Source organism: Sminthopsis crassicaudata, chromosome 4 (genome assembly GCF_048593235.1).
Source record: "Sminthopsis crassicaudata isolate SCR6 chromosome 4, ASM4859323v1, whole genome shotgun sequence".
NCBI classification, from domain to species: Eukaryota; Metazoa; Chordata; class Mammalia; order Dasyuromorphia; family Dasyuridae; genus Sminthopsis; species Sminthopsis crassicaudata.
The window spans coordinates 131105426-131128373 of NC_133620.1; the positions used below are offsets into that span (position 1 = coordinate 131105426).

Sequence of the window (22948 nt, forward strand, 5' to 3'; positions counted from 1 at the left end):
TATGAAACTTTAAAATGAAATGAGACTAATAATTTTTTTTTCCTTCAAAAAAATGAATTGTACAGAATAAGTAAAAAATCACAACCTCGGTCTATCAGGTGCTAAGATATAGAGACCTGGTGATTAGAAGCCCAGTTACTTTAGTTTTGTCCCTAACAGTACAAAGATCTAGGTCACAGGTTGCAAAGAGAATAATTTAGAAATAACTTTCTCATATTTTTGTGACATTTTTGCAAGTAAGTAGCTGTTGTGATGATGGGATGAATTATATTTTAGGCATGAGATTAGAAACAAGTTCCAAACAAAGTACCTGGGCAAGGAGAGTTAGAAATTCAATAACTGAATTCAACAAATTGTCTATTAAGTACAGGGAGCTCTGACATAAACTAGAGATAACAAGTTAAAAAACAAAGCCACGACTCTCTCTCTTCTCAGTGCTTACATTTGAACAATGACAAATGAATTTTTATAGCACTTTTAAAGACTAAAAAGCAATTTATATTCATGATCTCATTTGAACTTCACACCAACCTTGTGGAAAGCAGGTGTTCTGAAGATTTTACAGATGAAGAAACATCAAGTTATTTTCAGTATAAGGAGGAGGATTTAAACTCTGGTCCTAATGTAAATTCTCTTAATTAAAAACATGCTACCTCTACAATATAATGGTTTTGAATGCTTTTTTGAAAAACAATCAACTGAAAATATTAAAGATAACAATGCTAATCATAAAATTATAGTATGTATAAATCTACTACATATTTCTTCACAACATAAAAAGATGTCCTTAAAGTTGTATGTCATATGTACTATAAAATACATTTTTTTCTGTGACATTAATTTTATTAAATATCTGGGATTTCATATCTATTGATACTTGGCTTTTGCCAAGACATATTTTGAATCCATCCAATGACTGTCTATTAAAATAAATTACTTATCAAAGAAATCTTAAAATTCACCCAATTCTCCAATGCACTTAAAGTGTCTGAGTTAAAGTGGCATTTCTTCATGATTTCTATGTTGCAATAAGAGCTAACATTTATATTGTGCTTTATAGTTTATAAGGCCTGATGAATACATTGGCTCATTTGACCACAATAACCACCATGTGAATTAGACAATGAATCTAATAGACTTCCCTTTTTATTCCTTTATAGACATGAACTGTTAATGAGGAAGAGGACAGAAGCTCACATTCATAAAAGGCTACACAGTTTACAAAGTTATTTGCTCACAATAAGTCAGCAAGGTAGGTAATGACTTAAATTCATGGTACCATTGATATAGACTTGAAAGGGACCTCTAGGTTCATCTTGTCCAAACCCTTCATCTCACATAAAGTTGCTCAAGGTAACGAAGACATTAAGTGGTCAAAAAGGAATTTGAATCCAAGTTTTCTGATTCCAAATCCAGTTCTCTTTCAACTGTCCTTATTCCTTCTTATCCTAAATCTATTAGTAAAGGTGAAATCAGGATTTGGAAGCAGGTTCGGGGGAGGAGGGGAAGGTTTGGACACAATCATACCACCAGCAGTCCCACATCAAGGATAACCATAAGTTATAGTTCAGGCCAATAGTCAGAAAGACCTGCTTCAAAAATCACCTCTTCCATTTAATAGCCAGGTCTTGGATAAGTCACTTCTCTTTTCTGAGCCTCAGTTTCATCTATAAAATGGAGTTACTAAAACCTATAATATCTAATTGTCATGAGGGTCAATTGAAGATCATGAATGTAAGATGTTTTATAAACTTTGAATGTTTTAATTAAAGAATAGAGTATTATGCCTTATTTCCCAAATTTTTATCTAATTTAATTAAGCTTCAATTAAAAATTAATGTCATTCCTTCTTTGTGCATACATGGCACATGAAGGATCTCTGTGACTCACATACTAGATCAATTGTATATAATCCCTCACTTCAACTAAAATAAAGATAAACCACATATGCCCTTTTACTATGGCCTTAGGCACATAAATATACATTTTAAAAACTGTACTATGTACATAATATAAACTTATTTAAAATCAAGTTATCTGTTATGCTGATTCATCTTAGAAGTTCATTACCAAATTGATTTATATTTCAAAAACAAACAACTCTCCCCACTCTACTTATATAATAATGCAAGTGAAAAGGCCTCTGAGCTCTTTGTCCCTAAAATACCTACAAACATTAGGACAGACTTTTTTAAGATTTCCAGGAGTGGCGATTTCACATCTCCTCAGTTCATTCAATTCTATCACCCTAAGCTTAAAGAAGTTCTTAGGTGCTAAAAACTTGGGTTTATATCATTATTTAATTTTTCACATGAAAACAGTAATAAAATATAGGTGACAAGTTTATATCAATAGATCTGGTATTTTATACTTCAGACTGGTGATGTGAATTAAAAAATGTGGGTTCCTATCTGGATTACATCTTCTCTGTATGCATAGATAGTATCATCACCATCATCATCATCATCATCATCATCATCATCACTATTACCACCACTTTGAGCACATTATGTCTGTGTGTATCTAGTATACACGATTATTCATATTGGCCCTTGTTCCTTTTCAAAGATAAGGTTATTTAACTTTCCCCATAGGCCCTCCTTTCCAATCCCAATTCTTTAGTCTCGGCAGACAACACAAGAAGTATTATTTCCAATGTCTTATATGACATCCTTGTTTAATTCAACAGCCTGTCAACCTCAGCATGACATCACTGAGGTCAAGGGAAAGACTGAGACAGAGCACCTGACTTTCACCTCTTGATCTCTCTCTCTCCCTCATGTGTCAATCTGGTCAAATCACTAAATCATTTTTGGTATCCATTTCCTCTAAGGTCCCTTCTACTTTGAATCTATGAGCTCTGCCTCTTTTAGCAAAATGATGTCATGTTATCTCAAAATAAGTTTTCTGTCAACTCTGAGATCTCCACTCTTTCTCATCTCTTTTCATGTTATTCTTATTTTGTCTCTCTTTCAGGCTACATTTGAATTCTTGATTCCCCCCCCTTAAGTACACCTTGTACTTTACTTAATGTCTTTATAGATCAATTATTTAATTTAATTTTTAACAAAGAAAAATAAGTTACATTTAAATTATTCACTTAAAAAAAACCTTTTAAGGTTTAACTAGTGATTATGGAAACAATATGAAAAGATACCACTATGAAGAGATAAATATTAAATTAATAAACTATACAATTGAATTGAAACATGAAAATCAAGAAAACTACCACCTCTTTTTTATATCTACCAGAAACCTACCTCCAATGGATGATCACTCTTAACCAGTGCTATACGGGCTCTTTGTAAAGAACCATCCATTAACTTGTGAAGTCTTACAATTAATTTTCTCAAACCCATCTGTTTGAGAGCTTTGTCTACAAAAGGTCTATATATAGAAGTCAGACAGTATCTACTGTAGCCTGTTTCAGCACTGTACTCAGATGCTCCCCAGCCAATAGATTCATCTTCAGACTCCAGTCTGTCAAACTTCTTTGAAAAATGGTCCTGGGGCTGGAGGTCCAAACTGCTCTCCATGGCCCGCTTGAAGTCCTTGACATCCTGATCTAGAACATGTTCTTCTTCACTTTCATCGGTGGTAGTTTCCAATTCCTTCACTTCTTCTTCTGTGTCGCTCCCCTCCCCCTCGGGCTCATTTCCTTTGGAAGGTCGGGGCGATGGTATTTCAAACACTGGCCAGCCAATGTCAGATAAATTTTTGATGCCCAAAACAGTTCCCATAATCCTAAGTTTCTGATTTAAGTCTTTCGTAATGTTTAGCCATAGACAGAGTGCCTGCACCCTGTCTTGGAAATCCTTTGCAGCATATTTTTCATAGTCCTTTTGAAGAGCCTGCAAAGAGGGATAAAGTGCTTCTATATATTCAAGCTGCTCCATTATCCGCTTTACCTGTTCAAAGGAGACCCGCTGGCGTTGGAGATGTTCGTGATAGTTTGAATAACCCACAGCACTGGCTCCTGGGAGTGCTCTACTTTGTCCTTCCACTGAAGTACCATTAAAACTAGCTCCATTTCTCACACAGGCAAAACTCCCATAATCTACTTTGAATGTGAGGATTTCGTTGATAATATCGGGGATGGCTTGACGGGCAGTATATAAAAAAAGGTCCTGGTCATTAATGGTCCGTCCAGCATGCCAGGCTTGTAATTCCAGCCAAATGAGTTCATTGGATCGGTTAAACCAGAAAGCAGATGTGTTTTCTTGCCCTCTCTGCTCCCTGTCTTTTTTCTTTGAGACTGAGGTAAGCTTTAGCAGAAGTCGTAAAGTTTCAAAGAATTTTAAGCGTTCCAAAGGACAATCAGTCCTGGAAGTCTGGCGTGCAGTTCTGGCTATAGGTATAGGCATAGAAACCGGAAGCTTAGCATTGCTACAGCCAAGGCTGAGGTAAGGCTTATTGAGATCAACATCAGGAATTGGCTTTTTTGGCAAAGACCCACCCACTGCGTCTAACATGAACGAACACTGTACATTTTTTTTATGATCCCGTTCTGTTGTTCTAAGAGTGGCTCGGATCTTTTTTTCTTGCTTATAACTGTGTTCTTCCACATTCTCTACTGTTTTGCCAATGTCTTTGTGAGGAAGCTGATTTGGTGCATTCATTTTTTCTATAAAAAAAAAAAAAGAACAAAACAGCATTAATTCTAAATGACAGTATAAATAAGGTAGCTAAGTGATTTGGGACTTGGGTTTAGTTAGATCTAAGTCCAAAGTCTACCTTAGACATTTAATAGTATGTAGCCCAGGGCAAGTAAGTTAAGTTCTCTTACTCTCAGTTTCCCCTCTGTAAAATGGGGATAATAGCATCTTCCACAGAGAACTGTTATGAGGATCAAAAAATTAAATATGCAAAAAGTGCTGCCAACATTAGAGTGCTATGTATAAGTTAGTTATAATTACATAAATTATATTATTATACTATATCCTAGACAGTAAACATAATCATTAGTCAATATTTCTATTTCAACAAATATTTTTAAATAATCCTGATACTTATACAGTTTCCTGTCCTTTTTATACTATAATACCCTAAACTTCTATATTCTGAAAATTAGTTGAAAATTAATGAGTTATCAACATTTTCTAAGTTATTAACTTTTATGATAATTTGATTACTCTTTTATAAAATATAATAAATATATTTTATACTTTCTTTCCATATTAACTAATGGAGACTTCAAGCTAATTCCCTTTTCCTATATCCCAAATTATAGATGTCATATCTAAAGTTAGAAAACACAGCCATGCAAACCAAAAGACATAGAATGACCAACATTTCACTAATTTCTGTAAAACTTAAAGACGATAACAAAAAAGATATATTTAACTTATTTTGAGTCTGTTAATTACTTTTTAAAGCATAGACAAGTAGACAAGTGCTAGTAATTTGCCTGAATACAATAATATAGCATTCATAAGCAGCATCTCTCTGGCATCCTCCTTTTTTTTTTTTTTAAATAATATTATGGGTATTTAAAGACAGTTCAATTCTGAAAGGATGCAAGATCTTGAACTGATACAATGCTGCTTACCTTGCTGCCCCTGCTGAGTGATCTGTTCACAATGAAATAAGAGCTCTGGTGGAAATAATTGGAAGAAGAATAAAAAGCTTAGAAGAGAAAGTGGTAAACCTTACCTAAGTAATGGACTCCCTGAAAACTAGAATAGATGAAACAGAAATCAATTATTCCATGAGACAACAAGAAATATTAGAACAAAAGATTGAAAAAAATAAAATTTAAGATATTTGAGATTAAAACAAAACAAATGACCTGGAAAATGGATCAAAGAGAAATAATTTAAGAACTGGATTTCTTGAAAAACTATGAATTAAAAAAAAAAAAGCCTGAATATTAGGTTTCAAGAAATCTCAAATTAAAACTGCCCAGATCTACTGGAACCAAAGACCAAATTGAAGATAAAAAGAATCTACTTATCACCACCTGGAAAAAACCACAAAAGGAGAAAAGTCCAAGGTAGGTTGTAGCCAAAATTGAGAACTCCCACAACAAAGGAAAAAACCCAACAACACTGCAAGCATCCAGAATGCAGTCTGACCATCAAAGGATTGCTGTCAGAATCACCTGGTAGCTTCTATATGAAAGGAGATTCTGGAATACAATATTCCAAAGGCTAAATAAAAGACACTGACTTATAACTAAGAATAATTTACTGGCAAAGCTGAACATCTTTTTGTTTATGTTTGTATTTATTCTATGTGTGTGTGTGTGCGTGTACTTATCATCTTTCCCAATGGAAAGCAATTTCCTTACCAACAGAGATGGTTTCATTTTTTTTGCCCTCACATGCCCCATACTTAACACAATGCTTAGAACAAAGGAGGTACCTTATAATGACTTGATGATTTTAAACATCCAATTAAAAATCCCCTAACATACCATTAAAAAAAAAAAATCTTAGAAATCAAAAGATAAAATTGAAAATAAAATGAACATTTAGCTGATAAGATAAACAAAGCAAAACTGATTTTTTTAAAAAAAAAGTATTTCTGATGAAAAGATCATATCTGAATAGGACTTTTGAATTACAAACAAGAGTCAAGAGAAATCTAGAAAGGTAAATTTATCTGAGGAAACAAAGAATGCAGTGTTAATATTTAAATATAGGGAGAATAAACAAATATCCCTTCAGAATCCTAATGTCTTTGGGGGATAGGAGGGAGAAGAAAGAGCTGTAGCCACTGTTGACCCTCCTCTTCTCCTCTATACTTTCCTCCCTCTGGCTTTTAGTGTACTACTTCTCTTCCTACCTACCCAGCCACTTCTCTCTGTATCTCTTTTACTGACTCTTCATTTGGGTCAGGCCAGAGGCCCTTCACTCTCTCTATGCCAGCTAATTTCTTCTTTTCAAGATGCTCCCTTCTTTCCTCTGACACTGCCACGGCTTCCTCAATGTTTCTTGGTGGTTGTGTCTAATCAAGTCTCCCCATTCAACTCTAATCTCCAGTTGGCCTCCACAGTGATTTTCCTAAATTGCAATTCCAACCATGTCACCATTATCACCCCCAATCATTAATTCCCCATCACTTCTAAGATCAAATACAAAATCCTCTGTTTGGCATCAAAGCTCCTTTTAACTTAGCCCTTCTGCGATTTCCAATCTCCCTTCCATCTTTCAGCATCCCCTATCTCTTATACCCCCCCCCACACACTCTGATGCAACGAAACTGGCCTTGTGATTCTATGAACAAGCCATTCTGCTTTAGGCTCTTGGAATTTTCATCAGCTGTCCCCCATGCCTTTATCTACACCTACCACCTTCCCTAGCTTTTTTCAAGTCCCTAATAAAAATCTCACCTTTCCCAATCCCTCTTAATCCCAGTGTCTTCTTGCAACTGGTTATTTTTTATGTATCCTATATATTGCTTGTCTGTACATGTATGTTATTTCCTCCATTATAAGCATCTTGAGAGCAGACACTGATTGTCTTTTGTCTTTCTTTGTATCCCTAGCACTTAGCACAGAGATTGATAGGGGCTTAATAAAAGCTGAATGGCTAAGAAAAATAGAAGTCCTAGGAGTAGACAGTTATAGTGAGAATCTGAAGAAAGAAAAGGGAGCTAAAATAAATACTCTGATATAGAAAGGAAGAAGGGGATGGAACTATTTCATAGGAAGAATATACATAGAGGGATAGAGGAAATGAACATTTTAAAATGAGAAACAGACAAAAAAAAAAGGTTTTACACACATACACACACACAGAGGTTAGTATAAAACTACATAAAATTCAGTAGAAGTATAAGTAGGAATGATGGTAGAAGAGAGGATAAAAATCCCAAGGAAAACAGACTTCTAGATAGTGAAGGAAAGAATAAAAAGGGGAAATAGAGGGAAAACAAACCTAAATTTAAGGGGGATAGCCACCTATTAGGATATGGATGAACATTCTATTATTATGCTCTCAAATTATCAAAAAGAAGATTTCAAAGAATTCTGAGTAAAATGAATTGAACAGAACCGGACAATTCTTAAAAGCCAAAAAAACAACTTTAAAAAATTGATAAAGCATGTTACTTATCTAACTTGTGACAGAGCACTCAAAGTATAGGAAAATAAATGACATTTTTGAACATCACTATGCGTGACTATGTTTATCTATTTTACAAGATTTTTCAAACTATTTTCTGACATCTTGGTTTTAATTGGTTTTTAAAAGGTACATTTTAAAAGTAACAGATACAATGACATACTTTTCAAAAAATGCAGTGGGAAATAAGAGGACCACATTTTCATATACAGAACTCTTACTGTGGAAATATTGGGGTTTTCTTGGGTTAAGCTTTTTTTTTTTTTTTAATTAAACTTTAAAAAAAAAAGCACTGAGGAAAGGGGAAGAAAAATGGATTAGAAGAAAGGCTTGAATCAGGAAGACCATCTAAAAGGCTGTTGAAATAATCTAGAGAAAAGTGGGAGAGCCTAAAGAATAGTGGTAACTGTGGGAGTACAAAGAAGGGATCAGATGCAAGAAATATATCAATGATTCAATATGCAGAGTGAGGAAGAATAAAGAATTAAGGAAAATAATAAGTTTATAAATCTGATGAACTGGAAAAAAATAGTAAAAGAAAGAACAAAATAAAAAGAAAATAATTTATCACAAAATAAGTAAATTTTTATTTTCCAAATACAATTAGAAAGGTTACCATTGTTTATCCCTTGCTTTTAGGTATTTCTTTTTTAGGTATTTTATTTATTTAGGTATGTGGGGGCGGGGTTTAAAAGATATCTATGCAGTCTTTGTGGAATAAAATAGGTTACCTCTTTTTAATCTTTGGAGTTTCTAAGAGTTATTATTTCATTTTAGATACTCTATAGATTCAGTAATTTTAATTTAGTTTAATAAAAGTATACTGTTTTTTAAATTTCTTATCTCTCCAGCTTTAATTCTTGAACTGGAGCTTTGTGCCAGGGACCAGATTCCACCTTGTGCTATATTTTTGTGTTGACTGATTGGTTTTACTCAGTTCCTGGAATTCTTGAGTTGAACTCAACTTCCTGAGCTTGGATATCTGAGGTACAACACTAGAACTTTAGGGTCCTTCATGCTATCTCAGAATTGATTGCTAGGGACCTTGAAGCCCCTAAACAGTAATAAAATATTTTGGGAAGAAGGCCATCAAGGGTTAGAAGAAGGGGAATGGGAGTGAGATCCAGAAAGACTTCATACATAAGATAGTATTTAAGTTGCATCTTATGAGAAGAAATGGGTTTTTATAATTAGAAGATAAAGAGGGAGTACATTACAGGCAAGTGGGACAGCCAATGTAACTAAGATGGTAACTGTTTGAATAGAAAGAAAGAGATCAAATACAAGAGATGTGATTTGACAGGCAGCATGAGGAAGAGCGAGGAGCCAATACAAAGAGACAGAGATGGGGGATAGTGTTCTGTGCACTCTTTTCCTGAGAGGCCTGTTTGGCAAAAGTACAGGACTATCCAAAGAGATTTTAAAAACTAAACAGAAGAATTTATATTCATTACTAGAAGCAATAGGAAGTCACTAGAGTTGACTTGACAGCAGACATCTGATCAGATCAAACCTCAATGAAAATTTGGCAGTAATGTATAGAATTGATGGGCTAATACAGTAAGCAACTCTAGATAGGGAGACCAATTTGTAAACCAATAATCTAGGCAAGAATTGCTAAGGGTCTGAATTGAAGGGGTAACTATATAAAAAAAAAAAAAGAGAGAGATTGCATGCATAAAATGTTGTTTAAAGGCAGAAATGAAGATTTAGCAACTGATTAGATACTGTAAAGTAAAAGAATGAGGATTCTAGGATAATCCCAAGTTTATGAACGTAGGAGATTGAAAGGATAATGATTTCAACAAAAATAGACAAGCTTATATAAAGGAAAGGTTTTTTAGGAGGAAAGATAATGAAGTTTTAGTCATAGTTTATTTAAATGTATCCAAATTTCCAATTTGAAATGTCAAGCATGCAATTAAGTGATCTGGAAATTCAAGAGAGAGAATAGGGATGGATATGTATATATTCATATATTTATCTAGACATAGATAGGTAATCTGCATAGAAATAAGTTAAAACATGGAAGAAAATGAGGTTTCTAAAAGAGAAAATGCAGAAGGAGGGGGCAAGAATGACCAAGACAAAACCTTGGGGAATAGCCAGCTTGAGGAAATGACACAGATGAAAAGCTAGCGAAGACCAAGAAAGAACAGGCAAACAAGGAAGAGGCATATCAAGAGAAAACAGTGTTATGAAAACCCAAAGGAAAGGCAGCTAGATGACACAGTAGACAGTACTGGCCTGAGAGTCAGAAAGACCTGAGTTCAAATCTAGCCTCAGACATTTAATACTTACTAGCTGTGGGAAGGAAGGAAGGGAGGGAGGAAGAAGGGAGGAAGGGAGGGAGGGAAGGAGGGAGGGAAGAAAGAAAATTTCTTGTGCTATATGCTAAATTTAACTGAATCTGAGACAGGTTCATAGTCAAATGGCTAATGCTAGGAATTAAGATTTAAATCCAGGCTTCTCCTAACTCCAATTACATTATTCTTTGCATTATACCATGTTGTTTCAGTGACTATGGCATACTTTAATTTTGACGGCCTCAGTCAAAACAAGTTGAAAGGCCTCAGATATAAACCAACAGTTTATTAAATTCGCCATTTAAACTTCTCATTGCCTAAGGCAACTCTAAGATAATAAATTGCTGAGCATGGGCTGATTTGCTTTAGTAGAGGTTTCCTCAACAAATCAACTAAATCAATGAAATACTAATATCAGGGAGAAAAAAAATCACCAGATGAATACTTTTGAGAATGAAGATTTAATAAATATTTAAGGAATTACTGAGTTTTCATTATATAAAGTCAACATCAACAAGTATCAACTAAGTGGTTCCTAGCACTATGCTTAGCTCTGTGGATACAAAGAAAGGCAAAAAAAATATTACTCTATCCTTAGAAATCATGGATTTTAATAAGAGAAAAACTTGTAAATAACTAGAATCTATAAGACTGTAAGCTCCTTCAGGTCAGGAATTGTCTTTTATATCTTTTTTGTATTCTTGATGTTTAGTGTAAATGTCTGGCCCACAGCAGGCATGTAACAATTTTTTTTTTTAATTAATTGATTGGAAATAAACATATGGAAGATAATCACAAGCAGAATGGGAGACCGGGTGGTATTTGACCTAAAACTTGAAGTGCCTGGGGAGGAAAACATTCCAAGCTTAAATATACATCTTGAATCAAGAATTCTCCTAGTTACATTTCTAGATTATACCTAACACTTTACTTGTATTTTAAAAACAAATATTTTAATAGGAAAATAATCCTTGTATGTCTCTCACCTACCTGAAATAGAGAATGACAAAAAAAAGCAAGTCTTCCCATTATAAATGTTAATAATTGACGCAAAATTCCTGTACTATCTAATCTCAAAATATATTTATCTCAAATATATTCTTGAGCAATTTTTATTCAGGAGATGGAATAAATCTTTTCCATTTTAATCTTTGGCATCTTTTTAATATCTTTTTTTTCAGTGTCATTCATTCAAAATTGAGGTAGAATTCCCTTTCCTATTCTTTTTCTTGTTTTTTGGCTAAAGAAATGGGTGGTAAATGACTTGCCCAACTAGAAAGTGTTAAGTGTCTGAGGCCAGATTTAAACTCAAGTCTTATGGAGACTTCAGAAAAGTACAAAAAGTACAAAAGCAGAGAATAAATGGAAAGTTGAAAAGAAAGGAAAGTGAAGAAGGCAGCACAGAAAAACAATGAGCTCCACTTTAGAAATTTAGGACTGAGAAGCCTAAGTGATATCTAATTCAAGATAATTAGACAGCAAAATTATAGCACAAGAGAAACCAATATAGGACATAGAGATTTGAGAATCATCAGCACAGAGATGATAACTGAATTCAACAGAACTTATGAGATGTTAAATAATATAATATAATTAAAAGATAACACCCAGGACAGACACTAGGGAAATACCCATCGTAAATGAGTATGACATATAAAAAACAGCAAAGGAGAATAAGAAATCAGAAGACTGAAGAGAGTGCAGATGATAGAGGTTACTTACTAAAGAATATGAGTGGAGGAGCTTAAAATCACTTGTGGGGAAACTGGCCTACGTCCAAAAAAAAAAAAAAAGCCATCTTCTTGAGAAGAAGGAAATATCAAAGAAATGTTTGATGTCAGAAAGGAAAAAGTTTATTATAAAGGACCTCAACTTTTTTGGTGCAGTATTAGTAAACCAACAAACATTTATTTAGTGCCCTTTATGTGTCAGGTACTATGCTACGCTTTGGTGATACAAATAGAGGCAAAAGACAGTTCATTAAATGCAGGAAAGCCCTAGAACTAAGATAAGCTAGCAAAGGCTTCTTGTAAAAAGATTTTGTCTGGGACTTGAAGGAAATCAGGAGGGAAAGCGTTCCAGGCATGGGGGACATATAAAGAAAATGCCTGGTTTGTTCACGAACAGCCACAAAGCCAGTATCGCAGCATGAAAGAGCACATATTGGAGAGTAAAGTGTAAGAAGACTGAAAAGTCAGAAGAGGAGAGGTTATGAAGGGTTATGAATGTATTTGTTCCTGGGAGACAATAGGGAGACCCTGGAGTTTAATAAGTAGGGGGTGACACGACTGGACTTGTGTTTTAGGAAAATCTCTTTTGGTGGTTGAATGGAGAATGTATTGCGAGAAGGACAGATTTGAGACAGGGAAACCTATAATGAGGTTACTGCAATAGTCCAAGTCTGAGGTAATGATGGGCTACAGAAGGGTAGGGGCAGTGTCAGAAGAGAGAGTCAAGAGACCTGCAAAGATGACATTGACCAGTGTTGTCAAGAGGTTGGATAGAGGGGGTAAGAGAGAAAGAGGAAGTGAGAGGGACTCCTAGGTTTTGATAACAAAGGAGAATATTGGAAAGGAGAGGAGTGTTTGGAGGGAAGATCACACACATTTCCTAGCTACCAAAATACACTTTGGACATGTACTGAGCTTAATTGCCTTCATCAAAATTATTTGATTCTTACACATTCTATTAAAATGAGGTGACATATACTATAGTAGCATGGCTTTAAACTGTTAACCCAAAAGTGGGTGGTAAGCTACCTAAATTTTACAAAAATAATACTGAGAATTCATTCAATTAAAAAAAAAATTAAAATTGTCTCGTGTGAGCCAAACAGTTCTCAAATTTGGGTAACACTTTAGTTCTGATCTTAGTAGCTGGCATCTTCAGAAGTACCTTCCCCAACTTAATTTAATACAGTAATTTAATTCTTTCCATTCTATGATCTCTACCAAGATATTAAAACACTCTAGTAAAGCAACAAGAAATTATTCCATTTTTCCAAACAGAATATTCTTATTACTAGTTCATTACTAGGACCAGTCTATTACTGGATCTGACCTACAATATGAGAACTACAAAGATCAGGTCTTCTTTGATTTATCAAAAATCACATGAATTGTAATTATTATCCTATGTTCCAAATCTTTAAATCAAATAATGCTAAGTTACTTTCTACTATTTTAAAATTCATGAATATCAATCCATTCATATCTGTTTGGAATATTCATAGAAGATACAAGAGATTGTTTTTTAAAGAAGTTTCCTTTCAGTAAATTTAGCTTTGGAGTCTTTGAAAAACTGCTTTTTCTCACAAAAATTTATCTTCAAGAAAACATGGCAGCCATCATTTAGTATTAATTTTCAATTATTTGATTAATTTTCAGTTTTGAATTTTTTGAAAGAAAAAAATTATATTTCAAAGACACTTCATAGTTATAACCTATATTACGAAATGCAATTGCTCCATACACCAGAAAGAACCTAGAATATTTTTAAAAGGCTAAATTTCATCAAGAATTACTCAATTTGAAGATATAAAACAAATTCAATCTAGCATAACATGTTTATCAGTTGATCAGTAGGAACCTTATAAGCAGTAGTTTTAAATGTTACATTTCTTTAGTTTCAATTAATAAACAGTTTCTAATCTCTCTAATCATGTATTTTTAATTGACTTCTCTGGATCAGAAAGATCGCATTATATATGAATTCATTTCTATCGTCTAGAATCTCTTAATTTAAAAAAGTTCACAAAGGTTTGAAATGGAAGAATGCTTATGGAACAAAAGCAGAATTTAATTAAGGCAAGAGAGCTTAGAATAAGTTTATTGTAAATTCTTTATCTAATGCACAAAGAATTTCTGAAAATTGAAATTAAATTCCCCTAAAAAAAGTTATGTATGAATATTATCAAGTCATCTTTAAATATAAAGTTGCATTACTCTAAATTCTCCTTTGTTCTTCAAGTCAATAAAATATTAAGCTCTTTATATTCAGCCTAAAAACAAGTTTAAAAGCCACAAGCAACAGATCATACAATTAGAAGTGCAAAAGGACATAGTACATCTATCCCTGAATCCAACCTACAATTTGAGAAATAAAGAAATATACAAATAAGACTTATCCAAAGTCATATGCCTAGTAAATATTAAGAACCAAGATTAGAATGCAGATCTTCTGATTCATAGCCAACTGATCTTTCCAGTATGCCTAGCTTTTAAAGTTTGAGTACTTTAAAAGGAAGTGGAATTCCTAACAATTTTGTGACATAAGATTCTTGCTAAAGGTGTTAAATTCACATATATGGTATGCTAATTGACTGATGAGTACTGTTATACTCATACAGGTGAGTGAGGATTCAAGGAACCTTATGTTCTGAACATCAGAACTAGTCTCAGTCAAGTCATGATCAAACCCAATTTAAAAAGTATAAACATATTTGAACATACCAAAAGAAAAAAAAAATACAAGACAATTTTGGGAAGTTAGGAAGATCTAGTTGCCTCCTACTAAGAACACAAAAACACTGCTTTGAAAAATATAAAGCATTATTGAAACAATCATAATTATATATCATATTTACATCATATCATCACAACTATATAGTTCATGTCTATCATAACTATAGTTCATGCCCTCCCCCCCAAAAAATAGAAATAAACTAGCTCTTGGTTTACATGGAACAGATTCAATCTTGAAGCATAGGTCATTTTCATTGGCTTTTGTCACTACCCAGTATTTTTTTCTCTGGGGACATCAGAATAAGGTTTAATGTCTTAGTTTTCTCCCCCAAATAGTTGTTCTGTTTCTTACTACTCTCTGATTTCAGTTTCATTTGCTCTAAGAACTATTTTAGTCAATTGTAAATCTAGGATAATTGAGATGGAAGAGACCTTATAGGTCAAATCAACCAACACTCAAACTTAAATAGAGGGGAAAATAATAAATGAACAGAGGACCACTAAAGTTAAATAGGTAAAGGTCAAATAGTAATAGTTAATATTTATTGTATTTTAAAACTTATAGGTTACACATGTGTTGGTGAACATATTTTTATTGTATGCATATGTATATATGTATGTATGTATGATTGAACCTCAAAATAATACAGGGTTTTTTGATTTTACATTGATGTTACTATCACCATTTTACACATAAAAATCCTGAGCCCAAGTCTTTAGTACTCTATCCATATAAAGTCAGTAAAAGTACCCAGAAAGTCAACAGTGAAAATGGCAGAAGAATCATGAAGTTCCAATGTCTTACTAGTGTGACTATGTTGGAGCAGGAGTTAGTATAGAAATTGATGTTTAGTGACAAGAAGACAGGACCTCCTATACTATTGGTTTAAAACGTTTTATAAAACTTTGGGAGGTGTTATGGTTGGGGGATAAGGGTGGAAAAGGGAAATTAAGAATTTATTGGCAAAAGAAACTCCCTGATTTGGTGAGCTCTACAGAGTTGCATGAACCACTAATGGAGTGTGACTTGCCTGGTTTAAAACATTTTCTACAAAAGGATTAGTTGATCATTAATATACACAAACTATATACAGAAATATATATTATATATACACAAACACAACAGGAAATAGAAGAAAAGAGGGGGAAATGGGATAAAAAAGGAAGAGGGGGAGAGGCAGGAGGCAAAGGGGGACAGAGATGGGGCAAAAGAGGGGAAAAAAGAAGAAAGAAGGAGAGGGAGAGACAGGGAAAGCGGGGAGGGGAAGAGGAAGAAGGGGAGGGAGGAGAGAGAGGAGAAAGAAAGGGGAGAAAGAAAAGGGGACAGAAGAAGAGGGGAAGAGAGATGACTTCTTTAGCAAAAGAAATTTCCCTTGAGAAAATGTCTTCAATAAATTCAGAATGACTACTACCCTGCCAAGTCTGGCTCTCCAACCACTCCGACCATGAATCACTATGTTATCAATGATCTCAAGGGATCTCCTACCAGAAACTATCAGGATTTTCCTGGGCCCTCTTCTCTTCTCCTTCATCTTGTACTTTCATCAACTTCCTTGAATTGAATTATCATCTCTATGTTAATAATTTTCAAATGTGCCTAATCTATCCTAACTTTTCTGGTGACCTCTACTTAATTTCATATCTTCAACTGTCTTTCAGATATCTCAAAATGGACATCCAGGAGAAATCTTTATTTTCAACACATCAAAAAACAAAACTCATTGTGTTTCTCTTTGTCTTCCCTAGAATCTCCACCTCCCACAAACTCCTCTTACTAGAGGGCAAGCCCATCCTCCTACTCCTAAGGGCTCATAACCTTAAGTGACATCCTCAACTCTTCACTATCCTTTCACCTCTTCCTCCCTTATGTAATCTGTTGACAAGGACAGTAGATTTCCCCTTTGCATCATCTTTCAAATACACCTCCTTATTCTCTATTACTGCCACTATTAGTGCAGGACTTCATCACCTCATGCCTTGATTACTACAATAACCAGTTGGTATGCCTGTCTCAAATTTCTTCCCACTCCAATTCATTCACCCACCACAGTAATTTTTCTAAAGCTCACATCTGACCATGTTGCATCCCTAAACTCAATAGTCAATTGCTCCCTATTTCCAGGATCAAATAGAAAATCTTGTTTGGCATTCAAAGCCTTTCATAATATAAATCCCTCCCATCTTTTTAGCCTTCCTACACCTTATTCTCTGCCACGTATTCTTCGATCTAGTGACCCTGATATTTTTGATGTTCTCAAATAAAAGACAGGGCATCTCTGGGCTGAATGTCCTTTCTATTTATTTTCCAACTCTGAAATACTCTCTCTCCTCATTTTTGTCTACTAATTTTGCTGACTTCATTCAAGGCCCAAATAAAAATTTATCTTCTACGGGAAGTCCTTCTAAGCTCCTTTTAATTCCAGTGTTGTCTCTTTTTTCTTCTTTTCTTAAAAATCATTTCCCTTTTGTTCTATATAGCTTATTTGTATACTTTGTTTAATTGTGTCCACTTAAGCTGTGAAATCCTTAAGAGAAATTGTCACTGGCCTTCTAATGTTTTAGTGAAGTGCCTGGCACATAAAGAGTTGGTTAATAAATATTTCTTGATTGTTTTAATTTTTTCATCTTTAAAAATGGTGAAAAATTATCCTTGCATATGTTTTGAAAATAAAAAGCTTCAATAAAAAAATTTCCTTAAAAGATTATATTTAAAAGTAGATGGGATGGAATTGTGCACCAACATACCATTATTCTAATAAATCTGGGAGGAAAATGTTTAAAAAAAACTTTTTAAATTTGTTTTATTAAAATTTACTAAATAGATTAACACTGGAGTCCTCACTTAGCTTGTATCACATATGGTACTCGAGCATGTAGTGCTAAGATAAAAGTTGGAAATATATACCATTCCCTGAGATAGTTGCAATATTATAAAGCTGTCATACTTGGCAAGACATTTAAAAACCAAGTGCTCGTTGTTTAAAACTATATAAATGAGTAACTTATAAAAGCTTCTCATATCTGTGCACTTTTAAAATTGGGAAACAGAATTAAGAGGCTCTTAATTCATTTGTTAAAAATATAAAAATGTAATACTTTCCAAGAGTTTTTCAAGGAAAATTGACATATGGAAGAAAGAAATGTATTTAATTTCAACAAATCTTGGCATAATTGGAAAATAGGACTGAAAAGATTACCATCATAACTTGCTATATTGCAAATGATGACTTCCTTCATCTGGAAGCAAAATCCATGTTATCTGAATTATGATAGTCATAAAAAAGTATCAGATTATCAACTGAAGAACTAGACTTTCAAACACTGCTCTCAGTATTAAAATTAAATTAACAAAAATAACAAAGCACATTAAACTACATTATTGTTATTCAAAAAATTAAGAAATATAAAACCTTTTGTTGTTTTTTTATAAAAATGGTACCTTATCCTTTTCAATTATTTTTGTTTTATAAAGTATATTAATATCAAGTGTATACCATTTACAAATTAAACATACATCTGTATAAACATACATATATGTGCATATGTGTGTGTCAATATAGTTATCACATAGATGTACATATCATGCTCAAAAATTTTAAACTTGGGTATGTTTTAAATGAACTTCCTTTACTGGTGAAAATAAGCCAAAGATCAACAGAAGATTGTTTGAGGAAGAAAAAAGTACTGACATGATTAAAAATGTCTCTTCACCTCCAAAGTGTATCACCAGAAGTTGGGATAATATACTTGACAGTTTGAAGTAGTTGTTCTGATAGGCCAAACACTGAAGACATAATGTGAATGAATGAAATGAAAAACCATTTATTAAACACCTGCTATATTCCATACAATAAGTTAAATATTAAGGATACAAAAATAAGCACGATAGTCCCTGATCATAGCTCTTTAAGCCATTCTGCTGGATGGGTAGAAGGAGATGACACTCCTCAGAAGGAGTTTTAAGAGTGTCTACTGAAACATGGGGTTGATAAAAAAAGCAAAGGATGACCAGTCTACAAGGTTTTTAGTAAAACTGTCTAGGGAAATTCAGCACCAAAAACGGTGGGGGCTTTTTAGCCCTAACAAAACCTAAAGCATCTCCTAAAGTCCCTACTGTATTTGGATCATTCAAGGAAAATTATAGAGGGAAAAACAAAGGAGTGGAGTTCATGAGCTCTTGAGAATTTATGCAGACTCGTTTGACAGTCAAAAGGACAAATGAAAATCATTGGAGTTGCTCAAACCATATACTATGCAGTTAATACCACAATGGAACCTAAAGGTATTTCTTTTCTAGTGACGGAGAGGGAAGGAAGCTGGAATACTTCATCATACCAACTCCCCTTATAACAACTTTCTGTGACTTATCATAAAGGCAGATGGTATCCGGTGGATTACAAGAGGACACAGGGGACTGAACAAAATCATTACACTCATCACTACTGCCATTCTTAAACTTATCAATGTGGTAGATAAAGCAATCCAGGTTTATGGTTAATGGTATGGGGTTATGGATGATCTTATTATGAGGCTACTAGGTGGTACAATGGACAGAGCACCTAGTGTCAGAAGAACTAAGTTCCAATATGTCCTTAGTTACTAGCTGTATGAACCAGCAAAAGTCTCTTGTCCCATCTGTCTCATTTTTTTCATCTATAAAAATGGGAATAATAATAACAACACATTCCCTGAGGGTTGCTATGTGGATAAAATTATATATATATATATATATATATGTATATATATATATATGTGTGTGTGTGTGTGTGTGTGTGTGTATTTTTGTTGTTGTTGTTGTTGTTGTTTTTCCTGTAAATCTTAAAAGCATTACATAAAGGCTTTAACTGTTGTTTCTATTTCTACTTCCCTTGGGGAGGGCACTGATGTACAAAATTACATTAAATTAAATTAAATTAAAGATATAATGATGATCAGGCTATATTATATATTATCTCAGATCCTACGATAGATGAGGAACAAAGTGGGGAAAATTAAATCTAAGAAAATGCAAGAATCAGTAAGTTAAGATTTGGCCAAGTTTTGGGTAATATTGTGGGTAGAGAAAACCCAGAAAATTCCAGGCACAGTCCAGGATAAGATAGTGTTACCTCCCCTTTCTTATTATCTATAGAAGGAAACCCAAAGACTTATTTAACTATTTCAGGTTTCAGAGACTCTACATCCCCATCAGAATTGACCCAGGATGGTCATGTTTTACCAAGTTCAGCTCTTAAGTGGGGTCTAGAAAAGACTACAGCCCTACTGAAGGTTGTCCCTTAGTGTCTCTTTTGGGGGCTTTATGATCTTGTAGGGACCATGCTTAGGGATTTTTTATACATAAAGACTAAGTTAAGTGGGCCTTTTGAAAGGTATGAGTTTCCCAAAGCAGCCAATCACAATTGTACTTTTGAAAAGCAGATGCTCACCTGTTACTAGATCTTAATTGCCACTAAACAGATAACACATATATTACCCTTTGTTCAGAGTTATCTGTGAATTGGGTGATGCAAGGTAATGACTCTAAAAAGATTACTTAGGGCCCAGGAGACTTTTATTAATAAATGAAGATGGTTCATCATACAAAATCATGCTTGCCTGGATCCTTCTGACAGTATTAATTCTTTCCACAGTCTGTGCCAATACCAGAAGAAAAGGCCTCCACACTAGGCCTGGTATGAGAGAATATGCAAAACATACTTCAATCATGTCTAAACCCATAAGAAGGGACAGATACTTTAGAGAACAGGAATTCTGGCAAGTGCTTATGGTGGGGTGAACTGCAGGATGAATGGCTGGCATGTAAAAGAGTTTAGAGGGACAGGGTAGATTTCCATCAACATCGATTGCGAGGCCTGTGATTGGCCAAGTGGTCTGAGGCCTGGAGTGTAAAAGACTAGACAATCTGATTCTCCTCTTTGAAATTAGGACCACTGACTTTGCCAATGCCTCCCACTGTATAAAGTTGTTTGAGGATCATGTTAGCATCCATCAGAAACACATATGCTCTTCACTGAGTTAAATACCAGAACCATTAAAAGAACAGCAGAGTTTAGAGAGTGGGTCAATTGCTAATAAGGTAGTAATTCTCAGTGGCTAGTGAAGGTAAGGGCAATTCCTTATTTAGTCCCTCTGAAAGAAGAGGGTGGGGCAGGAGGAGGCAGAGGAGAGAGATTTAATATCATCTCCTTGATGAGAATCTTAAAAAAGAAAGGTTTTGGTAAATAAGCCAGAAAACACTGAGTGGGTGGCAGTATCGGTATTAACTGAGATGCTGGGACAGGTTGCATACAACAGAGTTATGACCTTTTAGCCACTTTACTACAGATGCATGATGAACTGTTGACTATACTGAAGATGTCATCATATGTGCTCTGGCCCTGATATTTCTGGTGCTGTTCCAGCTCATTATCACTACCTTACATCAGAAAACCTATTGTACAGTGCAAAGATTTGGTATGGCCTAACAAATGAACCAGATTGTTTAGTCCTTTCAAAACAGGGCAGGAAAATAAATTAAACTTCTGGCTTCTGTTCTCTACTTTTCCTCTTTCTTCCTTTCTGATAATTTAGGAGGACTACTCAAAATATTCCCCCTTAATGCTGCATATGTGTAAATGGAGGATGGTTCTCTAAAATACCTAGTGCTATGAATGTAGTGATATTGAGGACACAGTCTGAGCCCATCTATTATGGTTCACTCTTGTGACATAATTAGCCATTGTTTTCTGGTTATACTTCAGTATTTTTATGACATCTCTTACACAGAGATTACTATTGGCAGAATACATGCAGGCTATTTGTATCCACATTCTACCCAACTGACAAATGGAAGCTATCTTTTAACATTCATCCCTGTCCCAACATTCCACAGGTTACCCAGATTGCATGGGGTGGCTCATTGGGATGTATAACATGGAAATATCTTCATACCAATTGGATGAGCAGGAGTCACTTACTACAAGCATTCCAGTGAGACAAAAGGACCACCAGGAGGTATCATTTGTTATTCCACTGCATCCTGAAATGCTCCAGGCCTTGCCATCTGCCCGCTGCTATGTTTTTCATACACCTGGGCACTGTCACCTGACCTGCTGACATACCCTTGAGGACCTCTAGGCCTTGACATCCAAACTGCTGCTGCACTGTTAGGAATTCTGAGTTTTTCCACTTATCTTATAGCTCAAGTTTATGTACTGTCTTTCACCAATTTAATATGTTGCTTCTTGTAAGCAATGTCTTTCTTTTTTTTTTTTTCCTGTTAAGCACATTGTAAGCACTTACCAATTGCTTTTTCTTCACTTATCCACATTCATTCTGCTAAATGTAATTTCAATGTATCATCTATGCCTACATTATTTTCCTTTTGAAAAATTTCAAATAAAAAAAAATTACAGGGTTTAAAAAGAAATGGCTCAGTTTTTCCCCCCCCACTGTTTTTTCACTAAGGACCAGAGTATAGTTGTCTTCTCCCTTAAATCTTTCTCATAGTCAGCTGCCCTCCACTATTCTAGAATTTTATATAAGTTATAACCAGCAATTTTTATATTAATTTTTACCTGGATATTATTAAATCTCTCTGGTAACCTATACCAGGACCTCACTCTCTCTCTTAACAATTCTCAGGTTGGTTTTACAAATCAATTCATTTAAAAAAATTGTGAAAATACATTTGAAATCTAAAAGCAAGAAGCAATTTTTATTCCTGCTTTACTATGACAATCTTCTTTAACAACACCAATCTATATCTGGAAAAGAATACAGTACTTTGTCACTTCAGACAAAAAATAAAAGTGTCAAATCTGTGTCCTCAAAGTTGTAATCTTGTGTAGGTAGTTTATGGAAGAAAACTAAATTGACAGTTTGTTAAATGGTATAATATATCGACTTAGTTGAGAAAGATGAATTTGTTCATAGAACAGATACTACATAACCTATTTTAAAATGATCAGGGCCTACTAATATTTAGATTTTATTTATATTCAGAAGAGAAAACACAATTCTCAAATGAATAATGAAGATAACTATCTAAGTCTTCCTTTATGTCTCTAAAGATTTTTAATTAATTACATATGCATTTAAGTTCCCAACTACTTTTGGTTAATTCTGTAGTTGT

At 34.2% G+C, this 22948-nt stretch overlaps 1 protein-coding gene across 13 annotated transcripts in view; it reads right to left on the reverse strand.

Annotated features, from left to right (window-relative positions):
• The window catches only part of MAP3K4 (mitogen-activated protein kinase kinase kinase 4), a 120227-nt gene that overhangs the window by 49838 nt on the left and 47441 nt on the right, over positions 1-22948 (reverse strand). For 12 of the 13 annotated variants that reach the window (XM_074309366.1, XM_074309365.1, XM_074309373.1 and 9 more), the window contains exon 3: positions 3261-4624. In XM_074309366.1, the coding sequence (XP_074165467.1) occupies positions 3261-4624 (1364 nt within the window). Of the gene's footprint in view, positions 1-3260; positions 4625-5652; positions 5676-22948 lie in introns of all 13 variants that reach the window. The other variant, XM_074309378.1, reaches the window with a different exon arrangement.